This window comes from Sander lucioperca, chromosome 6 (assembly GCF_008315115.2).
Source record: "Sander lucioperca isolate FBNREF2018 chromosome 6, SLUC_FBN_1.2, whole genome shotgun sequence".
Taxonomy (NCBI): domain Eukaryota; kingdom Metazoa; phylum Chordata; class Actinopteri; order Perciformes; family Percidae; genus Sander; species Sander lucioperca.
In genome coordinates, this window is record NC_050178.1 from 15,986,157 (window position 1) to 16,012,632 (window position 26,476).

General features: G+C 40.4%; 2 protein-coding genes across 5 annotated transcripts; both read right to left on the reverse strand.

The window, feature by feature from the left end:
- Positions 1 to 732: 732 nt before the first annotated feature.
- Positions 733 to 6,386, reverse strand: LOC116034599 (acidic mammalian chitinase-like). Its single transcript, XM_031277308.2, has 12 exons — positions 6,331 to 6,386; positions 6,153 to 6,210; positions 5,627 to 5,653; positions 5,331 to 5,535; positions 4,961 to 5,017; positions 3,354 to 3,519; positions 3,136 to 3,260; positions 2,919 to 3,042; positions 2,648 to 2,830; positions 2,057 to 2,173; positions 1,825 to 1,957; positions 733 to 1,052 (listed from the first exon to the last, which is right to left on the reverse strand). Exons 2-12 carry the CDS (start codon positions 6,175 to 6,177, stop codon positions 802 to 804), a joined length of 1,413 nt encoding a protein of 470 aa, XP_031133168.1. The 5' UTR covers positions 6,178 to 6,210; positions 6,331 to 6,386; the 3' UTR covers positions 733 to 801.
- A 5,157-nt stretch (positions 6,387 to 11,543) lies between these two features.
- On the reverse strand, positions 11,544 to 15,713 carry LOC116034600 (acidic mammalian chitinase-like). 4 transcript variants are annotated; one of them, XM_031277314.1, is made up of 12 exons: positions 15,689 to 15,713; positions 15,570 to 15,596; positions 15,221 to 15,425; positions 14,984 to 15,040; positions 14,615 to 14,780; positions 14,401 to 14,525; positions 14,173 to 14,296; positions 12,600 to 12,782; positions 12,393 to 12,509; positions 12,139 to 12,271; positions 11,866 to 11,951; positions 11,544 to 11,793 (listed from the first exon to the last, which is right to left on the reverse strand). In XM_031277314.1, exons 1-12 carry the CDS (start codon positions 15,711 to 15,713, stop codon positions 11,620 to 11,622), a joined length of 1,422 nt encoding a protein of 473 aa, XP_031133174.1. In that variant the 3' UTR covers positions 11,544 to 11,619. The 4 variants fall into 4 exon arrangements, with proteins under 4 accessions (XP_031133174.1, XP_031133171.1, XP_031133170.1 ...); XM_031277311.1 differs by having other exon boundaries at positions 11,854 to 11,951; XM_031277310.1 differs by having other exon boundaries at positions 11,544 to 11,951.
- Positions 15,714 to 26,476: the final 10,763 nt, after the last annotated feature.

Below are 26,476 nucleotides of genomic sequence, written 5' to 3' on the forward strand. Positions count from 1 at the left end.
GTCATTGGAAGGTTTTTCTGGGGGATAGTCTGTCTTGGCATAATATAAGACGCTGCAGAACAAAGAAATCTTTAGCAAGATATGTCCGGACCTTGCTCAGGCTTTCCTGTGTGTTGATTTACTTTCGTGCACATTAAAGCTCTTTTTCTCATCTGACTCCGTCAACTTCTGTGTATATCCTTCTACGACTTTTTATCTTGTTGTATTTTAAACCAAAAGAAGAGCAATCGCGAAGTTACAGCAAGCGTTGGAGTCCGCGCCTTTATCTGGCCTTGGGCTGCGGACATTTAAAATTTACTTCTACAGTCTCTTGTGTCATTATTTGTAAGTTCAAACTCAACAGTGCATTTGAGAAGCTTACTTTGATTGTTAGATATATTTATATATAGAAATATATGTTTACACTTGGCAAAATAAAGTTTAAAAACATTTATTTTTTGGTATTGGTACAAAAACAAGGATACTTACTCTGTCACCAGTGCTGAAACAATGACACTCAGCTCTGCAGTTAAAATGTGTATTAACATGTAGGTTTGTGGAACAAATTAAGGAGAAAGTAGAAGATTTATATGAATACACAGATTAAAATGAAAAGCCAGCAGCCAACAATTTGTACCAAAGTACTGCAATGCAATCTGCAATCTATGTTACATATATAAAAAAGACAATACATTGTATTTATACACCACTAACAATTGATTAATTCAGGTAAATGACACAGTGGATACAAGAGAACTTAAACACTCTGTTTAATGGTTGACTTTTGCATCAGGTGTAATACATAGTGTGTCCACTCATGGCTCAGGGCCAGACACAGCACTTGCAGCTGTCATCAAAGACAGATCCAGCTCCGCATTGGCGGACGTGGGTGACGCCACCAGCGCACATGTAGAAGCTGCTCCTGTCATCTGGGTGAGGGTAGAGGCCGTCAGGTTTGCCGTTGCAGAAGCCGGATCCTGGGGCGTGGGTGGTGGTAGTGGTGGTGGTGGTTGCAGGGGAGGTGGTGCTAGCACCAGGTTTGGGGGTGGTTGTAGAGGGCAGTGGGGGCAGCACTGAATGGTCGAAGGAAAAGAAAGGGGTTTGAATTAATAATAATAAATAATAATTATTGTTTATCTATAACTTGACTAAAACTTTAATCCAGACAGCACAGTACATTACTCAATTGCTCAACCCCATAGATGTAGATATTGGGTGAGGGGTGGGGGTGTGGGGGGGGGGGGGGGCAGGGGATATGTCCCCTCCAATATTTAGAAGAGGTAGATTTCACCCTCCCCTTAAAAAATATGAAAGACAACCCATTCCCCAAAAGAGGTAGAAATTTCGTTCAAGGGGCTCAAACCATTTATATATCCTTCTCACCGGTAAATATAGCTTTCCCAACGATTTCAGACCCCCTTATAGTGAACCATACGTCTTAACCTTGCAGAGCATGTCTCTTTTCTTTCTCTCTTTCTTTGTGAAATGAAGCTGCCTTCAAGTGTGGTAGAAAATGTCAAGATCTAAACGATAATTGTGTCTACATTGGGGTTCAAAATATGACATGTCATTTACACTTTATAGGCCCTTACTACAGAGATACCTGGTGTCCAACTTAATAACTTAAATACCTGGTGCCCATTTCAATAAGACTTCAATTTTAAGAATATACCATTAAACATAACAGGAATGTTTAACATGGTAGCCAAAAAGAATTAGTCCTAACAGGATAATAGTAGGGATAATAATTATCAATCACCAGACCACTAAAGATAGCAGACATTACTATTTGTCTTGTCTTTGTCTGTAAAGGAAAACATCTGCATGAAAATGCTTTGGACTTACCAATATTAAGAAGTTTGCGGAGATGACCCATTAGAGGGTGGTTGCCCTGTCCACAGAATCGCCCCGCAAAGTCATCCAAATCAAGGGCCCAGACAAAGGCACCTCCGAACTTCTGCTCCTGCAGGTAGCGCACCTATTGGGGTGAAAATAAATACAAATTGGTTAAAATACTTTGCATATGCTGTGAATGTGTTATATAAAATAAATGAAAGAGCGCTGATGTGCCACCTACCTTGGTCTCATAGCTCTCCCTGTTGTCAAATCCCACCCACTCGTTGTTCTTGACGGCATAGGGAACTTTCTGGTCATCAATCCACTGAATGGTAGTGTCCTTCAGGAAGGTGCAGATCTAGACCATAGACATCATCAGGTTTGTGTAGCTTAGTGTAGTAGGTTGAAAAGGCTGTATGTTTAGTTTTTGTTTAAACAGACAACCCCCCAATTTTTGTTTAATATTTGAACCATTGTAACTAATCCTTACAGACTTATTGAAGCTATTACGCTTCCACGTCAGTAGATGGCGCTATGGCGCTGCTGTGGATCCATTAGGGAGACCGTAGCTCTTAGCTCTGCTCATGCGCAGCTCAGAAATAAACAAGTTTTGCCGTGAGCAACACGCTAACGTGCTCTCTGTTGATTCACAGTTTTCCTTAAGCTGCGCAGTGCTTCCTAGCCTGTGTAGCCATTGCTGCCGGTCCAGATTCTCCCTAGGTCTGGTGCCGGTAACATTAGCAATGTGTACGTTTCACACAGGCCATTAAATGCTAGTGTAATTGAGACAAAACATCATATCGTAATGGCTTTACTTTAATCTGAACTGTACCTCATAGTGGGACCAGAATCCAGCTTCACGTGTGAATGGTCCGGCTGATGCAGGGCCACTAGCTGGGGCTCCAACGCCAGTGTCTGATGATGTCAGACGGAAGGTACGACCATAAGAAGCAAATCCCATCCTCAACTTCTCCACTGGGGTGCCTTGGTCTCTCCAGTATTTCATGGCATAGTCCTACAAAGTAAATGGAAGAGGTGAAGTAAAACCTTCTAAAAATGTACCCCTCAAGTTTATTTTTCTTCATTTCCCAATGTCCACTTACAGTGTTAAAGTAGATAAGGTCACCAAAGTCCTTGGAACCACGGAACAGTGGGCTGTTATGTCCAGTGAACTGCTCCCAAGTCCCATGGAAGTCATAGGTCATCACATTTATGAATTCCAGATACCTAGAAATAGGGGTTAAAAAATAAATAGTCATTGATAAACCTTTGTTAAACTCCCAGTTTTCTCTCTCGAGGTATTCATGACAGCACACTCACTTGGCAATCTCAGCAATCTCATATCCAGCATCGATGGTTCCCTTTCCAGCAGCCACTGCAGCAGTCACCATGAGCTGAGGATTGCCAGTGGCCTTGGCCTCAGCTGTGTAGGCTTCAACAAGTTCCTGCAAACACAGACCAAAGAAGAAGTCAACGTGATGTTAACCGTAGAACAGTAGCTGTGAAGTGCAGCTAGAAACCGAGAAATCTGTACCCACCTTGCAGAGCAGAGTGAACCGCTGTTTGTCCTCTGGGGGACTTCCACGAGATCCAGGGTACTCCCAGTCCAGATCCAGACCATCAAATCCATGAGTCCTCAGGAATTTGATAGAAGACTGGATGAACTGTTGTCTGTTGGCTGGAGAGGACACCATGATGGAGAACCTGCAGGGAAGATTGAGTTCTGTTATCTTACTTGGTACGATCAGAAAGTAGGTTAACAGCCTTTGGCCTTTAGCAGCCCTTAGCTTTATGGCAACAACTGACTGAATTTTGATTGGAAATATGTTTTATCATTAATACTTTTGTATTTTAACATATGGGCTTTACAACTAGCAAACCACACTATCTGGTTAGCTATCTATTGTTGATTTGTTCTAAACACTCAGTAATGCAAGGATAAACTAGTATTAAGTGGTGTAGTGCTGTAAGTCAAAGATCAGATCAGATCACATCAACTAAATCTGCCTACTGGTCAGTTAGCTATCTACAAAAAAACTATGTACATTTATATAGCCTATATTTTGCCTTCATTTAAGACTCCATTGGACTTTCAGCATGTTTTAAGAATGGAGTGGTGAGATCATTGGTAACATAACTCCAAGCACTCTGTATTTGTATACAAGCATGCGATCAGGGATGTACACAGACATTTCAGATGGCAGGGGCTCAAGTGAAAAAAAGGGCACTTTTCATAATTATTTATTTAAATTCTTTTTTTAAACAAAACGTTAAAGATATTAACACAACTCTGGCTGCCTTACCAATTGACTTTAATTCCCACACACTCACAGAATTATTTAATTTCAACAGATTACAAAATTATCAGTTCACACAGGTTCTCTAGGTTTATCACAAGAGCAGGCAACAGCAAAGGAAACTGTCACAATGTTTCAAGTTTCAAGTATATATTTAGAAAAAACTGATTGCACCAAGGACAGAGGTTTAATTTATTGTTTGCACATGGCAAAAAATCATTTGGTGTTATTGTAATAAACTCACTAACTCATAAACACTTTAAAATCAACTAAAATCTTCACACTAAACAAAAAAAGGCTGTTTCTGCTATTTTGTCTCTTTTACAGGATGTAAGTCATTAACTGGGGTAGTTGTGTGGTGATATGTTTTACTTTTCGCCTACATTGCCTTGTCCAATGTATGCAAATTAACGCATTTAATTAGTTAACGCCTATTTTGCATATCAATTTGGTGCTTGTGGTGATGTATTTGTTCTGTAAAGGGAACTATAGTTTGACTATAGTGTGACACGGACCTGTTTTGTGAGACGCACAAGTTCAAATAAACATTCACATGGAATGCACACAGCTCTCTGTATCTTTAATTAGTTATGGGTATACATACATCATTTAACAGTCATTACACACAAAGGAGGGGGGGGGGGGGGGCATCGGAACTTGACAAAGTCTAATCTCTGATATTTAGATTTTTATTCAATTAATTTCAGATGTATATTAATATATATATATATATATATATATATATATATATATATATATATATATATATATATATATATTGTCCAAGCAGCTTTGATGTCTATGTGTGCACTTGCCAGCATGTGATTATGGTCTAAAATGTTACTCACTGTCTTGAACCAAAGTTCCATCCACCAACAGCCAGCAGGGTCTTCAGATGAGGATTTCTGTAAACAACACAGAGGATACGTTAAGACTATAAAACATTCTCACCACACTTTGTTCAAGCTTGTAAGTGCTTGTAACAGCTTACTAGAACATTGTATCGTTTAGGTTCAAGTTGTGCATTTACATTTTACAGTAGGGAACGTCTCTGGATCTTAAATCATTGTTTCAGCAAAGTCATCCATTTCAGCAAGCATTACCCTGCTGGAGGCTTCTTATGCAAGGCACTGAATGTATGCGAGCTCCAGAGGTACTGCAGCCCAGCCTGACCTCTCCTGTATGTGATACAAGGTTCTCTCAACTCTGGCCACTTACTTGTTCTTTAGGGCATTAAAAGACTTGTAGAGGACGTCATCATTCCACTCGTAGGTAACCAGCTCATTGTTATGGTTGATAATGGAAAAGGCGTAGATCAGGGTGGTGCACAGGAAGGGGTCCACATCTTGTGGCAAGTACTTTCCCTCACCAGGTCTGTACTGGGACCAGTTGGTGAAGTAACAGACCAACTGTGTGGCAGATCCTGTGTTGGAGTAAAGGAACATTACATTAATTTCAGTCATTGTATACAAGTTAAAATCTAAATTAAATGATCAACAGGTATTACGACCTACCCAGCTGGCATATCATCAGACATACGCCTAAGGAATATAGAAAAGAAACAGTTAGACAAATAAAAGAACATTTTGAAATTTGTTATTATTATGAGTTATATTTCTGTATTTTTCTATATGCTTATATCTGTGTGTAAGTGTGGTCTAGACCTACAATGTCTGTAAAGTGTCCCAAGATAACTTATGTTATGATTTGACACTCTAAATACAATTTAAAAAAATGTATTGAATTAAGTTCAAAATATATTCAGTAGATACAATTTTATTGATATAGCCCAATTTCACAAGTCACAAATTTGCCTCAAGGGCTTTTACAGTTTGTCATGCATAAGACACCCTCTGTCCTTAGAATCTCTAGCTAGAAAATGAAAAACGCGCCAAAAAACTCTTTGATGGGAAAAAATGGAAGAAACATCAGGAAGAGCACCAGGCGGAGGGATCTGTTTCGAAGGACAGACATGCAATTGATGTTGTGTGTGTTAGTGAAGATTAATATGTAAATACAGCACCAACTGAAGATAAATACCTGCTAGAATAGTGAGTCTCGTCATCTTGACTTCACTTCTCACAACTTCACTTGATTACTACAAGACAAAACGTGACCCAGGGTCTATGATTGAAACAACAAAAGTAAGCTACCATTCTCAAGATAAACCCATTTAAAAATGATAACTTAGAGGCATTGTGTTCCCTTGTGAACTCACCTTGGGACTTGATGAGAGACGAGAAAACGACAACAGAGTTTGGCCTTTTATACAGGGGATTTTGCATAGAGAAAAGAGGTGGTGGCGCAGCCTTTGATAAATGGAGGCAATAAATGTCATGATTATTAGAAGATGTTTGATAAGATGCTGCAAAGTCTGAACAATAAGATGTGTAGACAATAATTTACTCTGTGCAGCACTCTGCACGCAACGCATGAGTGGGTTGTAATTGAGGTCAATAAAGATCACTCATTATCATTGAGCCAACATGACCGTGGAGCATAGTCCTGATATTTCACCTTCGTTTTGGATAAGCGTTTTCTTGTTACTCTTGTCAAGTTAACATGACTATAGGTTGAAATATGACTTAAAATTGATTAATAAATCACTCAATCATCCTTCAATTGACTATATTGTAGTTCAATTAAATGTACTTTATTTATTTTAAGTTTTTAAAACCCTCACTCTAAAATTCAACATTTTGCACTGAATAAATCATTTTAAGGTATAAAATTCATAATCAGCGTAAAGTGCATATAGTCTCCTTTAAATACTCGTGATGAACTTAAAATAAAAAATATTCACCATGTGAATATGTTTTGACTGACTACACAATATTTACCAAAAAAGATGCGCATAAACGGAGATGCGTTATGAAAGAGGTCAGTACAGCTTCAGATTAACAGCTTTGATTATGTTATCTCTTTCATTCATTGAACACTGGCCATGATCATTGACCAGCGAGATGTTCCACAGCCAGCAGCTTATTTTTCCACTCCACAGGAATCAGCAGCTGACTTGGAGATAAGTGTGGCGCTGGCTAGGGCATTCTGGGTGCTGTGGTAGTCACAAATGAAGAAGAAGAAAACAAACACAGGAAGTAGACACAACAACATCTGCATAAGCAAATTTTACATTCAGACCACACTCTAACTCACTATCATTTACAAAGACCCAACAATTCCCCCAAGAGCAAGCAATTAGTGCACAATGAGTAAAAGCAGCAGCCAGTGACAAACTAGTAACTATTTAAATTATTGTAACCTAGTGAAATAAAATATAAAATATTGACCACAATATTAAAATGTTTTAGACTATGTTTTGATGAATTAAACAATAATAATCAAATGAGAAATGTTGTTATTTTGTGTTTGATAATATAAGGGCACCGACATTTTGTTTACTTACTAATTTACAAATTTGACAAATTACTTTTAAGTATACCCCATTAATTATTTAGCCTATTAATTTAATAATTAGTTTTTCTATGAATAGGTCCACATTATTTATCACACCTTTGACACCACACACAGTTCTACCGGTAGTGTCCTGTTTCAAACAGTTTATGGTAGTGATAACATGCAGAGATTTGCTGCAATGCACTAACAAAGACCGGGGAAGAACTAGACTGCAAGCTAGTAAAGATGGATCTAAATGCTGGAGTTAAATTACTTACATAATCAGCTTTAAAAATGTTGTATGAGGAAGGAAATGTATTTAAAACATTTGCTAGAGCTGAAGGATTAACGCAGTCTCATGAACGGGTTTCTTTGATATTGTACAAGAACGTTTGTACACCAATTTGTATGATTTGGTCTGGTCTGGTGGCTGGTCACGTGACAACTGGTCACATGAAACAATGACACCCATGTGTGCGGGAACATACTTTCGCTGGGGGGCGCTGCAGCCTAAATGTGCACCCACTGCACACGCTTACACATATCCTCATTTTCATCCATTGCATCAGTCTCTTTAAAGCCATTTCAGATATAACAACATGATATCTGCACCCTAAATGACCCGATACAGTAGGCTACCCAGAACCGAGCCGGTGTTACACTGTAATGCATTCATGTTTAGCCTACATTACGCCATTTCTTTTAGACGCCTGTCAGATGGACCCATCTATTATTAGAAAGCTGAGATCCGGACGCAAACAGAAATGAGAAATTATGGACCACACTAGCCCCGGGAGACACAGCCCCAAAAGAACATATTTCAACCTTGCTTGACATTTGCTATTACACATTATCAGAAAAAATCATGAAGTTTAGCGGTCTTCACAGTTAAATTTAGCAGAGAAAAGGTTACTGGGAGCGGGCTACAGGGCCCTGTGAGCTGTCAGTTGTTTTAGAGGCTGTTGCTAGTTGAGTTTAGCCGGAAAAAGAGGACTTTGAGCCAGGTACAGACAATGTTTTGAGCTTCAAGTGGATAATAACATCACCGTCGGCAAAATACCCCCGCGAATCAAATCCATACTTCAACGTTAACCATCAAGCCACTAAACTGTTTGGAAATGAACACCTCTACTGAAGTGTTACATTCTTTAAAGATAATAATGACGAGACAACACAGCACCGCCATCATTAAACGCTGACTGTGATATCAACATGCAATATCATTGATAAAAAAGAAAACACTAAAAAACACTCTTTATTTGCATTGCCTTGCACCTTTTCTCCCCCCCCCCCTATCTCTTTCTGCTTGCACACACACACACACACACACTCACATTCTGGAGCCCGGCTAAATGTGAGATTGTCTCTGTAGGCTACTCGGTCCGGTTCTGGTGGTTGATTAACGCAGATTTTTGCTGATTATCTCTCATAATTATAGGACATGTCATCCCATCTGTAGCCTCTATCTACGCCACGCGGACCAGCCATAAAGCGCAGAAAGTGCTAGACGACCGAAAAAATTATGTCATCAGCGACTAGTCGACTGACTTTCATAACAATAGAGGTGACATTCCTTTCAGGGGCTGTGGTAGTTGAGTTAAGCTTGATTTATGGTTCTGCATTGAATCTACGCTGTAGTCCATTAAGGTGGATTAATGCTTGTGCAAAGGCTCTACACAGAGGGTTCAGCATTCCTCCAACTCTAGCAAGACTCTCATAATTTCATTCCGACTGGCTGGTGACTGGCTTCTCAGCAATAGATGGTATTGCAGCGCCATCCACAAAGAAGTGGAACTTGGAACCTGGATTTAGTCGGTTTAAAGCTAATTCCAGCCCAGGAGATGAACTTTACAAGGCCCTGAAGGATCCATCGACTGCCAGGCACTGATGAGGGATGCACCCCAAACTATGTTACCAGTCTGCTGTATTCTGTCACTGTGTTAGGTTGATCTGTAATAAGCTCTTATAAATTACTTTAGTAACCTTGTTTTTTTTGTTATTGTTAAAAAGAAAAAATCAGAAGTTCGAACAGTAAATGCTTTTGTGATGATATTGGTTGATCATTGGTTGTAGTGTCATTTGTTGAGCTCACCGCATTATCTGTGAATTTTGTCTCCACAAAGTTGACTCTGAGGGACCTAATAGCATTCCTACCAAAATAAACAGCTGATTGGGACAAAACAGTCCCGGATTGTACCTTATTCATCACACCATGTAAGAGAGAGTACACAACTGCACAGGCTTCATCGGTGGGGAGTAAACATTCTATTCCCAAAGTCAGACTACCTTAACGTTTTTACCAAATGCTCCAAACTCCAAATTATTTCTGAGATTATTTCTGATAACCATTTCACTCAAATAGTTATAATGAGACATTCAGATTTTTTGTCAATATCATTGTACGTAAAATGCGACCAAATATTGAGCCTCTTCCTTATTTCACCAGTAAATTCCTGTTAAACGACAAAAACAACCGCTGGATGGGAAAATGGTATTTTACAATAACTTTGAATGCAGCACAAGGCTGGCGAGGCGAGTTTCAAGTGAACGCAACATCTGTGTTGTTTTTCAGACAACGGCAGCTACAGACTGTCGTATGTCCCAGTATTGGAGTCCTACACAGTGAAATACAGACAAATGTTTACAACGTTTAGCTGTCAGCATTTTAACCGTGTTTATTCCAGCTGCTAGCTAACGGTAGGCTAACGTTACCTGCTGCCAAATGTAGTGTTAACAAGTGTGACATGCGGCGATTTTTTAGTTGCCTCTAACGTCCGTTTTGGAGCATCAGAGAGCAGCGCAGGCATTTAAGTGGCACCGAAATCCGCGTTGCTATTCAGTCCGGTAGATAACGGTCGTTAAGGCACCGGTGTCGTATTTGCACCGGGTCTCGGTACCCAACACTAGTAATAGCTGAATATTCTATTTCATGATGAAAAAGTAGAGACGATTGAAGACGAAAATGAAGAGAGATTTTATCTTAGTTTTTATTTTATGGAAAACATTTCAGTCTCGTCTTTTTTCGTCAACAATAATGCATTTTAATTTAGTCTTAGTCAGCGTTTTTGGACATTGCTGCAGTCTCGTCATCATCTCGTCTTAGTCATGGAAAAAAAGGTTGTTGACAAACATATTTAGTCTGGTCTCGTCTGACGAAATTAACACTAGTATGATATTGTACAAAAATGTATACACAACAATTCGTATGATATGCTACGAAATTAGGCGACCGCCAGCTGGTAAACGGCCAGTTGTTGCTAAATGGGGAAAAGTAACTGTCAGCCTTTTTTCAGAGGCTGTGGCAGTTGTGTTTAGGCGACAAAGTGTCTTTGAGCCGGATACAAGGCACCTCGAGGTGACGGTCCTATAGCGTCTGTTGCAGTTGAGTTTAGCTGACAAATATGAACGTCATGTGGCGACGGCAGTTGATTTAAGGCATGAAAATGACTAATATATACTTATAAAAAGATTGTGGTTTGGATTAAAACACTCACAGGACAAGACACACGTTTCCTGGGTGAAAGTCTTATGTTTCCCTGGGACACAAACTCCACTCCCTGGCTTGAAGCCCTGTGTTTTATGCACAACCCATCCACCCCAACCTCCTCCCTACGAGGATTGTCACGCTCTTATACAGCAGTAGTCATTGTGGTGTATACAGTAATAAATACGTGGAATACATACAAATACTTCAAAACTGTATGTAGGAATGGTTCATGAAAACAGAAGAATTGAACCAGGAGAGGGTGTCTAACTCTTTATTATCAATTTGAACCCCCCCTAACTGCATTTTGAGTTTTTATCTGAATTACCTTCAATATTACTATTGATAGGATATGTAGGGTAAGGTCAGAATGTAGCTTTTGTTTTTAATTAATTGTCAAACAAATTTTTGTTCTGACATAATTCATATTCTGATGGAACATACATCTACATTTAAAATGTATCTTCTTTTATTCCCACTTCTTTTCACTTCTAATTAACAAGCTGTTTTCTAAACATGACTATATGACAGCTTTTTATTTTCAAAAAGGATAAAAACAAATGTTTTCCCTGGGGTTAGAGTCAGTTCTGAGATGTCACTCAGTAACAGTCCTCCACTAGTTAAGAATTAAGCCCACACGCAGCACTTGCAACTGTCGTCATAGACAGTCCCGACTGCACACTGCCTCAGATAGGTTCGGCCGCCTGCACACACGTAGAAGCTGCTGTTGTCAGCAGGGTTGGGGTATGTGCCGTCGGGCTTGTCTTTGCAGAAGCCACGTCCTGGAATAGGGATGGTGGTCTTGGTGGATGGAGCATTGGTGGTACCACTGGGTTTAGGGGTTGTTCTTGTGGCTGGTGCTGTGGTAGTAACAGCAGGTTTCTTGGTTGTGCTAGTCGGTGATGCTGTGGTAGTAAAAGCAGGGTTCTTGGTTGTGGTTGATGGAAGGGGAGGCATATCTGTGAGAAAAAGTAAGACTAAATTATACAAAAAGGTCCATTTTGTAAAAATATGGCTTGTATAAACTAAATGGTACCATTTTGTTTTCCAAAAACATTACAAGAACTTAACTCTTGCGGGATAACTTAACTTTTCTTGTCTTATCTCAAACATATTGGCTCATAAAAAAAGAGACGGAAGACTTACCAACATCAATGAGTTTGCGCAGATGGGACAGCAGAGGATGGCTTCCCTGTCCACAGAACTCTCCTTTAAAGTCATCCAGATCCAAGGCCCACACAAAGGCACCGCCATACTTCATGTCCCTCATGTACTGGACCTGTGGATTGAACAACAAGACGAGTCAACCACAAAGTAAGGAATAATTCATCTATCTCTTGAATTCCACCCTGCAGACCAACCCTAAATCTGTAACCCCTGTCTATTGATGTTCTACATACCTTAATCTCATAGCTCTCCCTGGTGTCGAATCCTACCCACTCGTTGTTCTTGACGGCATAGGGAACTTTCTGGTCGTCAATCCACTGAATGGTGGTGCCCTTCAGGAAGGTGCAGACCTGAAATACCACATTAAATGACAATAGATTGTTACATGGTCTATCCATTCTACTTGTGTTAGTATGCATTTCATTTTATTCAGACTTTACCTCATAGTAGGACCAGAATCCAGCTTCACGTGTGAATGGTCCGGCTGATGCAGCGCCACTAGCTGGGGCTCCAACGCCAGTGTTTGATGATGTCAAACGGAAGGTACGACCATAAGCAGCAAATCCCATCATCAGCTTCTCAACTGGGGTGCCTTGGTCTCTCCAGTATTTCATGGCATATTCCTGAAATAGAAATGGAATAGAAGGGATGGTTGACGAAGACACAAGGCCTGGATTTCTTTATGGACACAGTAGCAACTGACAGTGCTTGTCAGGAATAAAAAGGATATTCTACTTAAGTATTTGTTATTGTACTTCCATAAAGTTAGGGGGCATGTGAGAGATGAAGCAGCATGTATTATCTGTTTCTCACAACCCTAGATCCTGTCTCCTCAAGTGTAGTTAAAGATGCTCTCCTTACATCAATCCCAGGAATCGTACTGGAGAGGACAATTTGGATCTCTTTTTTCTTAGGCTCTCAGCCCATATTGTCTCAGCAATATCTCATATTTTCAATCTATCAATTTTCTCTGGTGTAGTTTGGAAAATGGATCATGTTATATCCCTACATAAGGGAGGTGACAAGAACAATCTTAACAACTTTAGACAAATATCCAATCTGCCTTGCTTGTCAAAGATCCTGTAATCTCTGATAAATGATCAATTGAAGGTGGTACTGTCTAGAGCTTCCATTTTGAGTCCATTTTGAGTCGGTTTTAGAGCAGGGCACAGTACTATAACTGCTGTTTGCCTGCTCTTGCAGAGGCTACATAATATTGTATTTGATATGAATGCATGTAAATGGTTCAGGAACTACCTATCAAAGAGACAACAGTCTTTTAAATTGGGAAGCTACAATATTATTTAATTTTTGTCATGCCCACCTGTACGTGAATGAAACAGTGCTGTATTATGAACTTCTCACAATCCTTAAAATCAATTCACTTGTACCTTTTGGACAATTTAGAGATTCTCCAAACTTCTACTTGTAATTGCTTTACATATTTGTATTTTCTTTTACATCCTAATTATCCCAATTTATTTATAAAATATATTTTTCAGTTCATAATGTTTTGTAGATATCTATTGTTTTTATGATGGTGTTGCTTCTTCTGTGTTTTTTATTCTTGTTTTTTTTATCTTTGTAATTGACCTGATGTCATGTAAATGAGGGCCACCCCTTAATGATCTCTCGAGTGTAAATAAGGGTTAAATGAGAACAGCAGAGGCCTAGATATAGTGTCAAGCCTAAAAAATGCTGGACCCTACTTTTCCCAAATTGTGCCCGGTAAATTACCAGATTTTTCAAACTCTACAAGTCTTTTGTAACGACTCCAAGCCCAAGCAAAGATACCCTGATGACATAACTATGACATCATCTGGGTTATTATCTCAGACTTGACAAAGTCTCAGTTGTAGTAGTAGCTGAGTAGTCCTCCCCATAAATAGCTAAAGTGTGAAAATGGTTAAATAAAGGGTATTGGACCAACGTGATTTATGTATTCCTGCATCATTCGTGCCATAAGAATTTCAGAATGTTCGGGGCTCCAAAGAGCACCACTACATCTCTTACAGTGTTGAAGTAGATGAGGTCACCACTGTCATGTGAGCCGCGGTACAGTGGGCTGTTGTGTCCAGTCGATCTCTCCCAAGCTCCATGGAAGTCATAGGTCATCACATTGATAAAGTCCAGATGCCTGAAACGCATATGAAATACTGATTAACATGAGCTACTGAGCCCTTATTTATCAAAAACAATGATTGGTTTAAAATAACAGTATTCCAAAACAATCTGCAGTACTTGGCAATCTCAGAAATCTCATATCCAGCATCGATGGTTCCTTTCCCAGCAGACACTGCTGCAGTCAGCATGAGCTGAGGATTGCCAGTGGCCTTGGCCTCAGCTGCATAGGCTTCAACAAGTTCCTGCAAATAAAGACAATAAGAGACTTTAAAAATATAGTGTCATCAATGCAATACATTTGTTCCCAATGGTTCAAGAGTTCATGACCTACCTTGCAGAGCAGACTGAACCGCTGTTTGTCCACTGGGGGACTTCCACGAGATCCAGGGTACTCCCAGTCCAGATCCAGACCATCAAATCCATGAGTCCTCAGGAATTTGATAGAAGACTGGATGAACTTCTGACGGTTGGCAGGAGTGGACACCATGATGGAGAACCTGAGGAGTAAAAGTAAATAGCAACATTATCCTAAAATGCATCAGAACTATTGATCATGAGTTTGACATATCTGATGCTACTATGTTTTGTCTAAATTCATGCCATATCTTCCTTGTCTGATGTAAATTAAGCTTTCATTCCATGTTCAACGTTTGAGATGGTTTTGATCGACAACTTTGATAAACAAAGCAGAAACACTCACTGGGTTGAGCCAAAGTTCCATCCACCAACAGCCAGTAAGGTCTTCAGACTGGGGTTCCTTTAAAAATATATGTAGTATAATATGATATGAAATATGATTTGTTTAATGCAGAATATTTGAGTTGACAAAGGCCTGCTAAACTGTGATTTTCAAAATTCACGTTTGAATTTTGGTCATCCACACAGATTAAAGCGCAAGCTGAGGTAATATTTCACATCGTGGAAAGACAGTTCTTACTTGCTCTTCAGGCCATTAAAGGTCATGTACAGGGTCTCGTCATTCCATTCATATGTAACCAACTCGTTTTTGTTGTTAATGATGGAGAAAGCATAAATCAGATGGGTGCACAGGAAGGGATCCACATTCTGGGGCGTGTATTTCCCAGTCCCAGGTCTGTACTGGGACCAGTTGGTGAAATAGCACGCCATCTTGGAGGCAGTTGCTGGAGAGCAGTGAAAGCAAATCTTTGGTCAGCATTGCACATTACCATGTAAGTTTCAGACACTTTAAGACATATTGCTCAGTCAGTGCCAATATAAAGTGTAGTTGTATGACCATGTCATTGTTAAGAGTAAGAGTAACTTACCCAGCTGGCACATCACCAGGCACAAGCCTAAAGAGAGGTACACATAAGAGAATGATTGCATACATACATAATATAAGGCATTGTGGTGATAAAAGCATTGAGGCCTGATAGCTGTTTACCTGCCAGAAGAGTGAACTTGGTCATCTTGATTTGAAAGCTCACCACTTTAACTTCTTTTTTTCTAGAATAAATACAGTAAACAGATTTGTCGAGGACAAAACAAAGACAAACAAAATGAATATGATTGCATATTCTGGAACTATTAAGATGATTCTTATGTACAACTTGACTTTAACTAGTATGAACTCAAAGCATGTGAACCATCATAATTTCTCTTGAATCTTTAGAACTTTTTGTGTATTTATTGAATAAACAAATATCAATCAAAGTTAGTTACCCTTTGATTGACCAAGTATAAGCTTACCTTGGGATCTTCAGAAGGAACCAAAGTGTATGAGTGTTGAATCTTCTTTTATAGCTTACACCACTGTGGAGTATATCAGTCCTCCTCACATACCATGAAAGGGAGTTGAGCAATATGTCTACTGTAGGTACAAAAAGGGATAAGATAAGTAACATCAGACTTGAACTGACATATGGTGATAAGCTTTAGTATATGGCATGGAGACAGTGTACAAAAGCAGCATTTCTGTACAAGATATGACTCAAATTAGGTCATGACATGAAAGCTTGCGTTCTTTTAGTACTGTCAGCAGGTGCAATTGTTTGTTACCAGGGGAACACAGCTCAACTATGCCCTTGAGCTGTTTAAGGACATTGTCGCCTCACATTGATCAATTGATCAAGGAGTAAGTCATGTTGAACATGTCTGCTTTTCAATGCTGGTCATGAAGAGTGAAGGAGTTGTTTATTAGCAAAGACTGCAACTGGAGAATATATATGAGGGGACGTTAGGGACATTAATCAGAATTACCATCCATTTCCATGTATTTTTCCTCTCATACACATATGAAACCGAATTTATTGACATACTATACTGAAAACCTTACAAATGAAAACACCTACAAATGAAATGCTTTTACATACACAACTGAAACACTCCCACAAACAACTGAACATTTTAGGCTCACATACACAACTGAAAAGTTCTTACATATAGGCCTTCTTATGAAATGCTTTTTGGTATGAAAGCATTTTAGTATGTTGTATGAGAGGATTTCAGTATGCTGTGTGAGGATTTCAGTTGAAATAGAAGTTCGTTTAAAAAAACAGTAAAGTTGGAGGACCGTAACACCAAACCATTAAGCTGAAGCTGAGGCAACTGTTACGGCATATTATCACGACGAGCGCCTCTTAAATAGTCATTTGATTGGTCACACTTTATTTCATGGTACACTAATAAGGCGTAATAAGAGTACCTTTTTTATTCAAAAAAATTAATTTATTTAAATAAGACCAATCTAATAATATAGTCTTTATTTAACAGTAAACAAACACAGTTATACCCTAATTAGACAATATACAGTATTCCTAAATTATGCTGGAATGAGAAACTGCATATAATGCCGTATTAGACACAAATAAGACATAATAAAACATACTCTGTATTAAATTAGACCAAAACTAGACAGTAAACAAACACTGTTATACCATAATTAGACAGCATTTTCCTACATTATGCTAATTGTAAACCACACGTAATTCCATATTATGACAAAATATACTATACATTGACACTATCATATGTAATTATTAATTATGAAGAATTAACTTAATGTTCAGAGACTTTTCTTTTTAAATTGTGGATTTCAGCTGTCTATGCATAATGCTGTCCGGGAGAAGTCATAATGTTACTGAAACTCACAGTAAGTGAAGTTATACCACTGCTAAACCTTCACGTAGCACAATAACTAGTTTATCTGTATTTCGTGACGTTGCAATGTTTAGTCGATGTTTAGTGAATCTATTGTGCCGCGGCAAATGCTGGTAAAGACTCATTTGTGATATTAGGAAATGCTGGAAACTAGCCTCGCTGGGTAGCCTACTACCTTGCTCTGTATTTTATTATTGCTGTGAACTGTGAACATTTAATCCAGGGAGAATGCAGATCCCATTTACAGTCATTAAATGATTTTATTAATGCTGTGACAACTCACAGATATTCATGTATTTGTATTTTTTGTGTATTATATATATATCCATCCATCCATCCATCTTCGTCCGCTTATCCGGTATCGGGTCGCGGGGGTAGCAGCTCCAGCAGGGGACCCCAAACTTCCCTTTCCCGAGCCACATTAACCAACTCCGACTGGGGGATCCCGAGGCGTTCCCAGGCCAGGTTGGAGATATAATCCCTCCACCTAGTCCTGGGTCTTCCCCGAGGCCTCCTCCCAGCTGGACGTGCCTGGAACACCTCCCTAGGGAGGCGCCCAGGGGGCATCCTTACCAGATGCCTGAACCACCTCAACTGGCTCCTTTCGATGCGAAGGAGCAGCGGCTCTACTCCGAGCTCCTCACGGATGACTGAGCTTCTCACCCTATCTCTAAGGGAGACGCCAGCCACCCTTCTGAGGAAACCCATTTCGGCCGCTTGTACCCTGGATCTTGTTCTTTCGGTCATGATTATATATATATATATACCAACCTGGTATGGGAGTAGAGCGCACAAGGCAACAGGAGCAGGAGTCGGTCGGACCACCGACAAAACATGGGGAGCAGGAGTCGGCTGGACCGCCGCCAAAACACTGGGGCCAGGAGTCGGCCGGACAGCCGCCAAAACACTGGGGACAGGAGTCTCTGGGAAGCCGGGCACCGGCAAAGTCTCTGGGACACCGGGGAATGGCACAGTCTCTTGGGCATCGAAGACTCGGCTGGACGTCAGCTGAGACTCTGGACGGCTGGACGTCAGCTGAGACTCTGGACAGCTGGACGTCAGCTGAGACTCTGGAACACTGGAAAGCTCTGGAACACTGGACAGCACTGGACAGCTCTGGAGTTCTGGAAAGCTGCACGTCAGCTGGGGTTCTAAACCGCTGCACGTCAGCTGGGGTTCTAGGCCGCTGCACGTCAGCTGGGGTTCAAGACCGCTGCATGTCAGCTGGGGTTCAGGACCGCTGTGCGTCAGCTGGGGTTCGGGACTGCTGCACGTCAGCTGGGGCTCGGGACCGCTGCACGTCAGCTGGGACTCTGGAAAGCTGCACATCAGCTGGGACTCTGGAAAGCTGCACGTCAGCTGGGACTCTGGAAAGCTGCACGTCAGCTGGGACTCTGGGCTGAAGAGAGGTTGAAGGAATGGCGTCGGAACCCATATCGACCACGTCCTCTCTTGCGGCCACCACGGTTCCCAGGGAAAATAGCCAGGCGAGTACCCTCAAAGGACTGCTGGTGGATGGGAGGGTTTACTGACCAGGTAGCAGTAGGGCATGCAGACAAAAGTTCTGAAGAAGCAGGCAAGGAGGCAGGCTGGGTAAGTAACACAGCACCTGTAGCCAGGATGCTAGCAGGCTGAGAAACAGGCAGGTTGATGGGTGCTAGCTTGCATTGAGTTAGGCCAGGGATCCGATGAGGAGCTGGTAGCTGACTGTGAAAGGCAGTTCTGGAGAAGCAGGCAAGGAGGCAGGCTGGGTAAGGAACACAGCACCTGTAGCCAGGATGCTAGCAGGCCAAGAAACAGGCAGGTTGGTGGGTGCTAGCTTGCATTGAGTTAGGCCAGGGGTCCGATGAGGAGCTGGTAGCTGACTGTAAAAGGCAGTTGTGGAGCTAACAGGCTTGGATGAACACAATCCATTATCAGGTGGAGGAGCTGGAGCGAAAATGAAGCTGATAACCCAGTATGGAACAGAGTCCTTTAACTAAGGTTTTTCTGAAACCTTCTCCTGAGCTACTGCCAAAATTGCCTCCTTCTGGCAATCTCCGTTAGCCCTCCTCCACATGTCCTTAAGATCACACACCAGATCACACAGTTCATCGGATATCTCTGCTGGGTCCATGTTGAGGTCGGATTATTCTGTCATGAGAAAACAAGGCTAGGACCGAAAAATGCAGAGTAGAGGATTTATTTAACAAAACTATAACAAAAAGTGTCCAGAGGTAGGCAGGCAAAACTAACAACAAAAGTAATCCAGGCAGGAAACAAACCACAGGGAACCAGAGATGAATAAATCCAAAGACAATACAGCACAGAACACGACTGAAAAAACTAACACACAGAAACAATAATCCGACAACAAACAAAGAAAAACACAGAGACTAAATGAACAGGATAACGAGGTAACAAGGGACAGATGACACAAGACTGGGGAATAGGTGAAAGACATCAGGGTGGAGCAGACAATCACAATGGCGGGAAAATATACAACAGGAAGTAAAACAAGACAACACATAAGAGAACAGAGAGACTACAAAATAAAACAGGAAATGGAAAACCAACAGAAAACATGAAACCAACTAAACACAGAAACTTGACACTGGACGAGACGTGACAATTTTGGTCTAATTTGACACAAAGTACGGCTTATTACTTCTTTTTTAATATATTGTAAAATGAAGTGTGACCATTTGGTCCATGGTTCATAGTGCAGCTTTAAAGGTAATGTGCTTACTGGCTCTCTTTCTTCTTCTTCTAGAGTGAGATGAGCAGATTGATATCAACCTCATGTTTGTGCATTGACAAAGACATTTGTTATTGGAGTCAGGATGTGTTTAGCCTGGCTTTGGCTAGGCATCAGCTAGCCAAAAATATTAACAACTGTAATTTTGGATGGAGTAACATGTTGGTGCAATAGTTTTGCAAAGGTATCTGTACATACATGTCTGTTCAGGTACTGATTACCAAACCAGATGCAACATATTCATTAGTGAGCTTTTTTCGGTAACTTATTGTATTTTCTTCACATTCTGTAGGACCATAGACTGTAAAAATAGTGGAGGTAGCATCTGTGACATCACCCATTGGTTTGTGGACTGCCGATTTGAAGCCTCAAGTTTGGCGAAATGGGCGTCGCCATCTTGGGTTTTTTGCAAAACAATGTGACAATTTTTGATGAGGGGCTGGAGCTGGGGAGAATGATGCGGCCAAGCCAGTGTTGTATATGGCAATGTGCTAAGCCCATTTTCAACCCATCTGAGGCAAGTCATCCAGTGGATCCAGTGAAAATCTGCAAACTTTCCCTTAAGTTGCCAGCTAACTCTAGAAGTAGCTAGCTAGTCTGGTCACCAAATGTTCGAGTTAACTTTGATGAAGTGAAAACACACAGTGAGAGGGTCAAAGTTTAAGATGGAAACATGGATAATATCCAAAAACAAGTTCAGGTGTATTTTAATGTACACAGGCTCATGTTTAGCATTGCCACATTGCTAAGCCTCTGTCCTGATAGAGGGTCGGTGTGTAGCCATGCCATTAAAGCATCCTCTGCTTTATCTTCAATTATTTCACAATAATTTACAAAATGAACATCATAAACTCATTATGAAAATGTTCCCTAGGTAATAAATCAAGTGAGAAGTAGCGGCATTTTCCCACAGACTTCTAAAGTCTTCTTTTTGCAACTAGTAGAGTCGCCCCCTTCTGGAAATTAGATAGAATGCAGGTTTAAGTAAGGTTTAAGACTTCACTTTTTAGACCTGGAAGCTTCATCCATTATTTTTACAGTCTATTGGCGTTTTTCCATTACATGGTACCTGCTCGACTCGCCTCGACTCTACTCGCCTCGACTCAACACACTGTGCGTCCGTTTTCCATTGCATATTTTAGTACTGCCTCAGCATGGCTGGTCGTCTTGCCGGCTCAACGCACACACCAGCGCACAAGTATAACATCAGGCCACTTGAGCTTGTTTTACAGTTCTGTGGAGGCTCCACGCAGAGCTTCACCGTAGCCTATGTAATATGTGGCCTGATGTATACATTTGTCAGCTGGTGTGTGCGTCGAGCCAGCATGTGTGTGTGTACGTAGGATGCGGTGAAAGCTCTGCCTGGAGCCTCCTCCGCAGAACTGTAAACAAGCTGCGCCATAGTAAACTGCCGTGACCTAACGCGACACGAACGTTGAAGGTGTGTGTTGTTGCCAGAAGACACATTTTCTTTCTAAAGAAGCTGGAGGCAGCAAAAAAAAAAACAGCTGGCTAAACTGTTTAAAAATAGTGGGTTTGTTCAGGACACCCCCGTCTGTTGCTTTCACGTCACCTTTTCGGCTCGCCTCAGCTCGCTTGGAACCTCGACTGAGGAGGTACTAAAAAAAGTACCTGTTAGCAGGTACCAGGTACTTTTTTTCGTAATGGAAAACCAAAAAAGGCGAGTAGAGTCGAGGCGTGTCGAGCAGGTACCATGTAATGGAAAAGCGCCATTTGTGTAGGATGGAGCTAGGCCAGCTGTTAACCCCTGCTTCCTTAATTATTAAGAAAAAAAATAAAGTGAATAAGCACATTTCCCAAAATGTGTGCTATTACTTTGATGCAGCTTTCCACTGGCTCCTCCTCTCCTTCTCCCCAGGACATTAATGGACACTGAACTGTCCAAGGACATGTAGATCATTTGAACTGTCACTGGCTGTCCTTGCATGACACATACAAATTACTGTGCAAAGTCTTGAACTGTAACATTTAGATTACTTAATTTCTCTTTCGTAGTCAAAAGCTGAAGAACATTGAACATGACCATTAAGAAGCCTTGTTATTAGTTAATATTGCACATTGGCTAACACGTTGGAGCACAAATAAATGATTAATGTTTCTATTGATAACATAGTTAAACTTTAACTCACATATGCGTACAGGGGCGCCGCCAGGAATTTTGGGCCCCATGACAAAAAATCAAATTGGGCCCCCTCTGCGCAGCTGTTGTCACCACATCTCTAGGACCTAACTGTCCCATCAAAAGCTTTACATAACTCTAATTAAAGGGTTGCAACTGTCTTGCTTCTTGTAGTTCAATACAGTTAATATTGTCTGACCAAAGAATATATCTACTGAGGAAGCTTAACTCTTTTGGGGTCTGTAAAAGAATTTTATGCACATTTTATCAAGCTTTCATTGAGAGCCTATTAACATTTTCTTTTATATGTTGGTTTAATGGACTAACCGTAAAAGACAAAAAGAGCTTGAACGACATTGTTATGGTATGCTCAAAAATTACTGGTACCCAGTTAAAAGATCTCTGTTCTCTCTGGAAAACATGAGTTGTCCAGAAAGCAGACAGAATACTGTGCCAGCCTACCTGTGCAGTCAGGTCGGTGGTACTATGTGCCAATACGGAAAACTAACCGCTATGCCAACTCATTCATTCCCTCTGCTATAAGACTGTTAAATGAACAACATACAAGACTGTTAAATGAAACCACATAACTATAACAAAACTTTTTCTTGCACTCTGTTGCTCTGTTCCGTCACTGGCAGGTGTGTGTGTGTGTGTGTGTGTGTGTGTGTGTGTGTGTGTGTGTGTGTGTGTGTGTGTGTGTGTGTGTGTGGGTGTGTGTGTGTGTGTGTGTGTGTGTGTGTGTGTGGGTGGGTGGGTGGTTGTGTGTAATGATTGGGTCATGTGTAAACGTGTGGATGTTACGGAAGAGAGAAGCTTCTGTATACAGGGGGATGTATGACTGCTGCAGTACTATTTATTTATTGTCTATTGTTTGTTGTTTATTTTTTAATGTATTATTTTATAACATTACATTATATAGATAGCATGCTAATGCACTTTTTAATGCACTTTTTAAGTTAGTTAACCCTTAATGGATGGGTTGGCTGTAAAACTGAATTGCCCCTTTGGGGATTAATAAAGTTATCTGAATCTGAATCTGAATCTGAGGCTCAGGTAAGCTACTCACTGTTTCCAACTGTCCAGCATCCAGTACAGACAGTAGGTTGTTGTTTTTTTATTTTATTTCATAATGATCATTATGTGAGAAAGTAATTGTTATTAATGTGTTTGAATTTCTGTCATTAATAAATATTTCACTTTCTTTTTTGTAATGGTAAAAAGAGCAGAGCAAATGAAACACGAGCTGGCAGATTCAGCTGGTTTTCAGGCTAAGCATTTCTTTCAAAATCTTTGGTTCGCCAAGCAACCTTTTTTTTTTACATAAGTAGAATGAGGGTTGTTCTCTGATATCTTCCAACTTTACTGTAGACTTTATGACTTGGTGGACATCTCTCAGTTGTGTTGGCCATAGCTATCCTGCAGTCCCATCCTAAATGACTAATGCATTAGGATAATAATTTTAATATGTATCAAATAGAGCGCTGTTTTATAGATTTTAATTATATACAATGTCATCTGTTCAATGTTTTATTAATGTCATTTGTTTTTTTGTTCAACACATTAAGATGGCTGCTGCTAAATGTCACCAACAAATGTGCTCTCCCAAATTCGGTAACCCCTGCGATGCTTGTGTTACCGCAGTTCTACGCCAAAAAGTCCTCCAAACCATACGACGATATAGGTTGTTTTTTACTACTCTCTAATAGGAGTGTTTCATAAATTAGCACCACTAGCGGTGGCAGGAATAATAGCCACAGGAGTGTTTTCTAAATGTATCAGTCACAGTTTGAAACCACATCTTAAGGTTGTGAAACATTCGCAGTTTGGTCTCAAAAACTACCTACATTTAGTAGAAGATTGTGGTTAGGGTTAAAATCAGTACATTTGATACCTTACTTAACTTCTGGTTACGCAAGTGACGCAGAAGCTATCACAGTTTGATTTGTTTTGTAAAGTTATACAAAAAAATCCCTGTTTACTGTTATTTTCAAACAGGACCTGAACCCCAGCAAAGCCGGTCTACGGAATGCCGTTCCACTCCCTATTGAGCCCCATTGTACCGAATTTGGTTGCAGTTCCACCAAAGTTCCACTGGGGGTGATCGCGGTCCAGTGCAAAATGAATGGGACTCTATGGAGCTAGATGGCTAAATTTGTCTCATTCGCCTGATTGTCATTGAGAAATCTCAGATTTCATTGTAGTTTTTGCAAGTTCAACATGGATTATAGGTCGAAAATTGAATGAACTTATGTCCTTTTGATTTCTTACAGGTTGAGTCGTTGTTGCCTATAACACGCTAGCATTCTGCTAATGAATGTTGATTGGTCAGTGAAGGACTGATTACGATCGGAGATCCCGCTTGACGGCATCCGTAGCAGAACCAGAATGTCAGAGTGAATATTTCGGCGTGGTCTTTAAAACATTAGTAAACCTCTTTCTAGCATGTGTATTAACAGGGAGAGCCTTACTTGTTAGCTGTGTTGTCGATGCCTCGAGAGAAAAAAGGAAGTGACTCAGAGCTTGCCGTAAAGCAGTATCTCTGGACATATATGTGTGTGACGTCATTGACATTTTACAAGGCTTTTTAGAACAAAAAAGCCACTTTAAAAAAATCTAACACTCAGCAGTGTGCATTTTCTTAGCCTCTCCTTTTGAATGCAACATTCAAATTACTAGACAAAAAATAATATCCTGAGAAAAGTGGATTTTGAGGGGTATAGCTCCATAGAGTCCCATTCATTCTGCACTGGCCTGTGAGCGCCCCCTATATGGAACTCTGTTGGAACTGCAAACAGTTCAGAAGCCAGAAGTAACGAGAGAGTGCAACTTCTTCCCTTATTAGAAATTCCTAGACCACAGTCTCCTGGGTGAATGTCCTGTTTGTTTGCTCTTATGCTTCCTGTCTAGCGCCTGTCATAATTACTACAGCCACTAGAGGGCGGAACCGCCTAACAATAAAATGCAAATATGGGTTGTAATAGCTGATTGTACAAAAGTCGTTTTTTGGGAGAGGACAAGTCTTACCAAATAGGAGCAACTAATGCAGTGAAATGCAGCTAAGTGTGCTAGCTGGTCCTTATAAATGAACTATGCTTTATTTTGACTTAAAGCTTTTAACTACCGGCTAGCCTTTGCTAATATTAAGGGGTGGAGTATGACCTATAACGACAGTCTGGAGTTTTGGAGGTTTCGAGGTAACTATTGGGAACCTATTCTGATATTAAGTAACCATCCTTGAGAGCCAAACACAGGTCATAAACAAGTGTCCACCATCAACATTTGCTGGAGACTGGAGCTGTTGCTGGCAGACGCTATAGAGATGTGTTGTGTAGCCTTTGGTTTTGGCATATGGTCTGTTGTACGTTGATATTATTTGAAAAATAATGAGTTTGGAAATTATGACATGACCTATAGCTTGTTGTATAATATTTTAATTAGAATATTTTGGAATGATCAGTAAAGTTTTTCAATGACAATAGTGTGTGTGTGTGTGTGTGTGTGTGTGTGTGTTCTTCACTGTTCATGACAGTAACACTGTGACAGGGGATCAAATTCATCATCTTCTACACCTGCCTCGTCTGTGAGATGGACACTTTTCAGTTCAGTTTTTTTTTTTTTTTTTTACATAATTGCAGTTTCTTTGTTTAAGGGCAATTAATTGCTAACATTAGGTAAAGTCTTAAGGCTTGTGACTGGTAATTGTTGATTTTGTTTAGATATGCCAAATTGTAATTATATAAGTGAGTATTGGTCGGACTATATCCTTTTTCTTATTTACCCATGTACATGTCCTCTTGCTATGCTGTGTTAGATTTTGAATTGTATTTTATGTCCTTTTAAACTTTATGTATGTCTAATGTATTGTATTTCTATAGCCCTCCTTCCCTTCTCCTAAGTAGCTGTGTCACTTGTCAGGCCGCCATTGTAAATAAGAACCTGTTCTTAATGACTTGCCAGTAAAAAAAAAGGTGAAATAAAAAAAAAAGGTTTTTACATGAGTGACAATCTTTAAGAGGGTTTGGTCTGAGATTGATTCAAATGGGTGAAAGATGAATGTCAGGTTGGGGCACTGTTTCTTAAACTGTATCTGGGACATATGAGAAATGCGGCTATTTGTTTTCCTCTTCTTAGTGCCATTATAACAAGGTAACTTCTGTAGGTCCCAAAATGTTTAAAACAAAAATCCGCATACG

Coding starts and splice junctions, on each gene's coding strand:
- LOC116034599 (XM_031277308.2), bottom strand. CDS start 6,177: ATGACGAGACTCACTATTCTAGCAG. Junction 5,018..5,330: donor TTTAATGCCCTAAAGAACAA/GTAAGTGGCCAG, acceptor TGTTGTTTACAG/AAATCCTCATCTGAAGACCC. Junction 2,831..2,918: donor ACCTTATCTACTTTAACACT/GTAAGTGGACAT, acceptor TTTACTTTGTAG/GACTATGCCATGAAATACTG.
- LOC116034600 (XM_031277310.1), bottom strand. CDS start 15,713: ATGACCAAGTTCACTCTTCTGGCAG. Junction 15,597..15,688: donor CAAGTTCACTCTTCTGGCAG/GTAAACAGCTAT, acceptor ACCTCTCTTTAG/GCTTGTGCCTGGTGATGTGC. Junction 14,297..14,400: donor GAGATTTCTGAGATTGCCAA/GTACTGCAGATT, acceptor TATGCGTTTCAG/GCATCTGGACTTTATCAATG.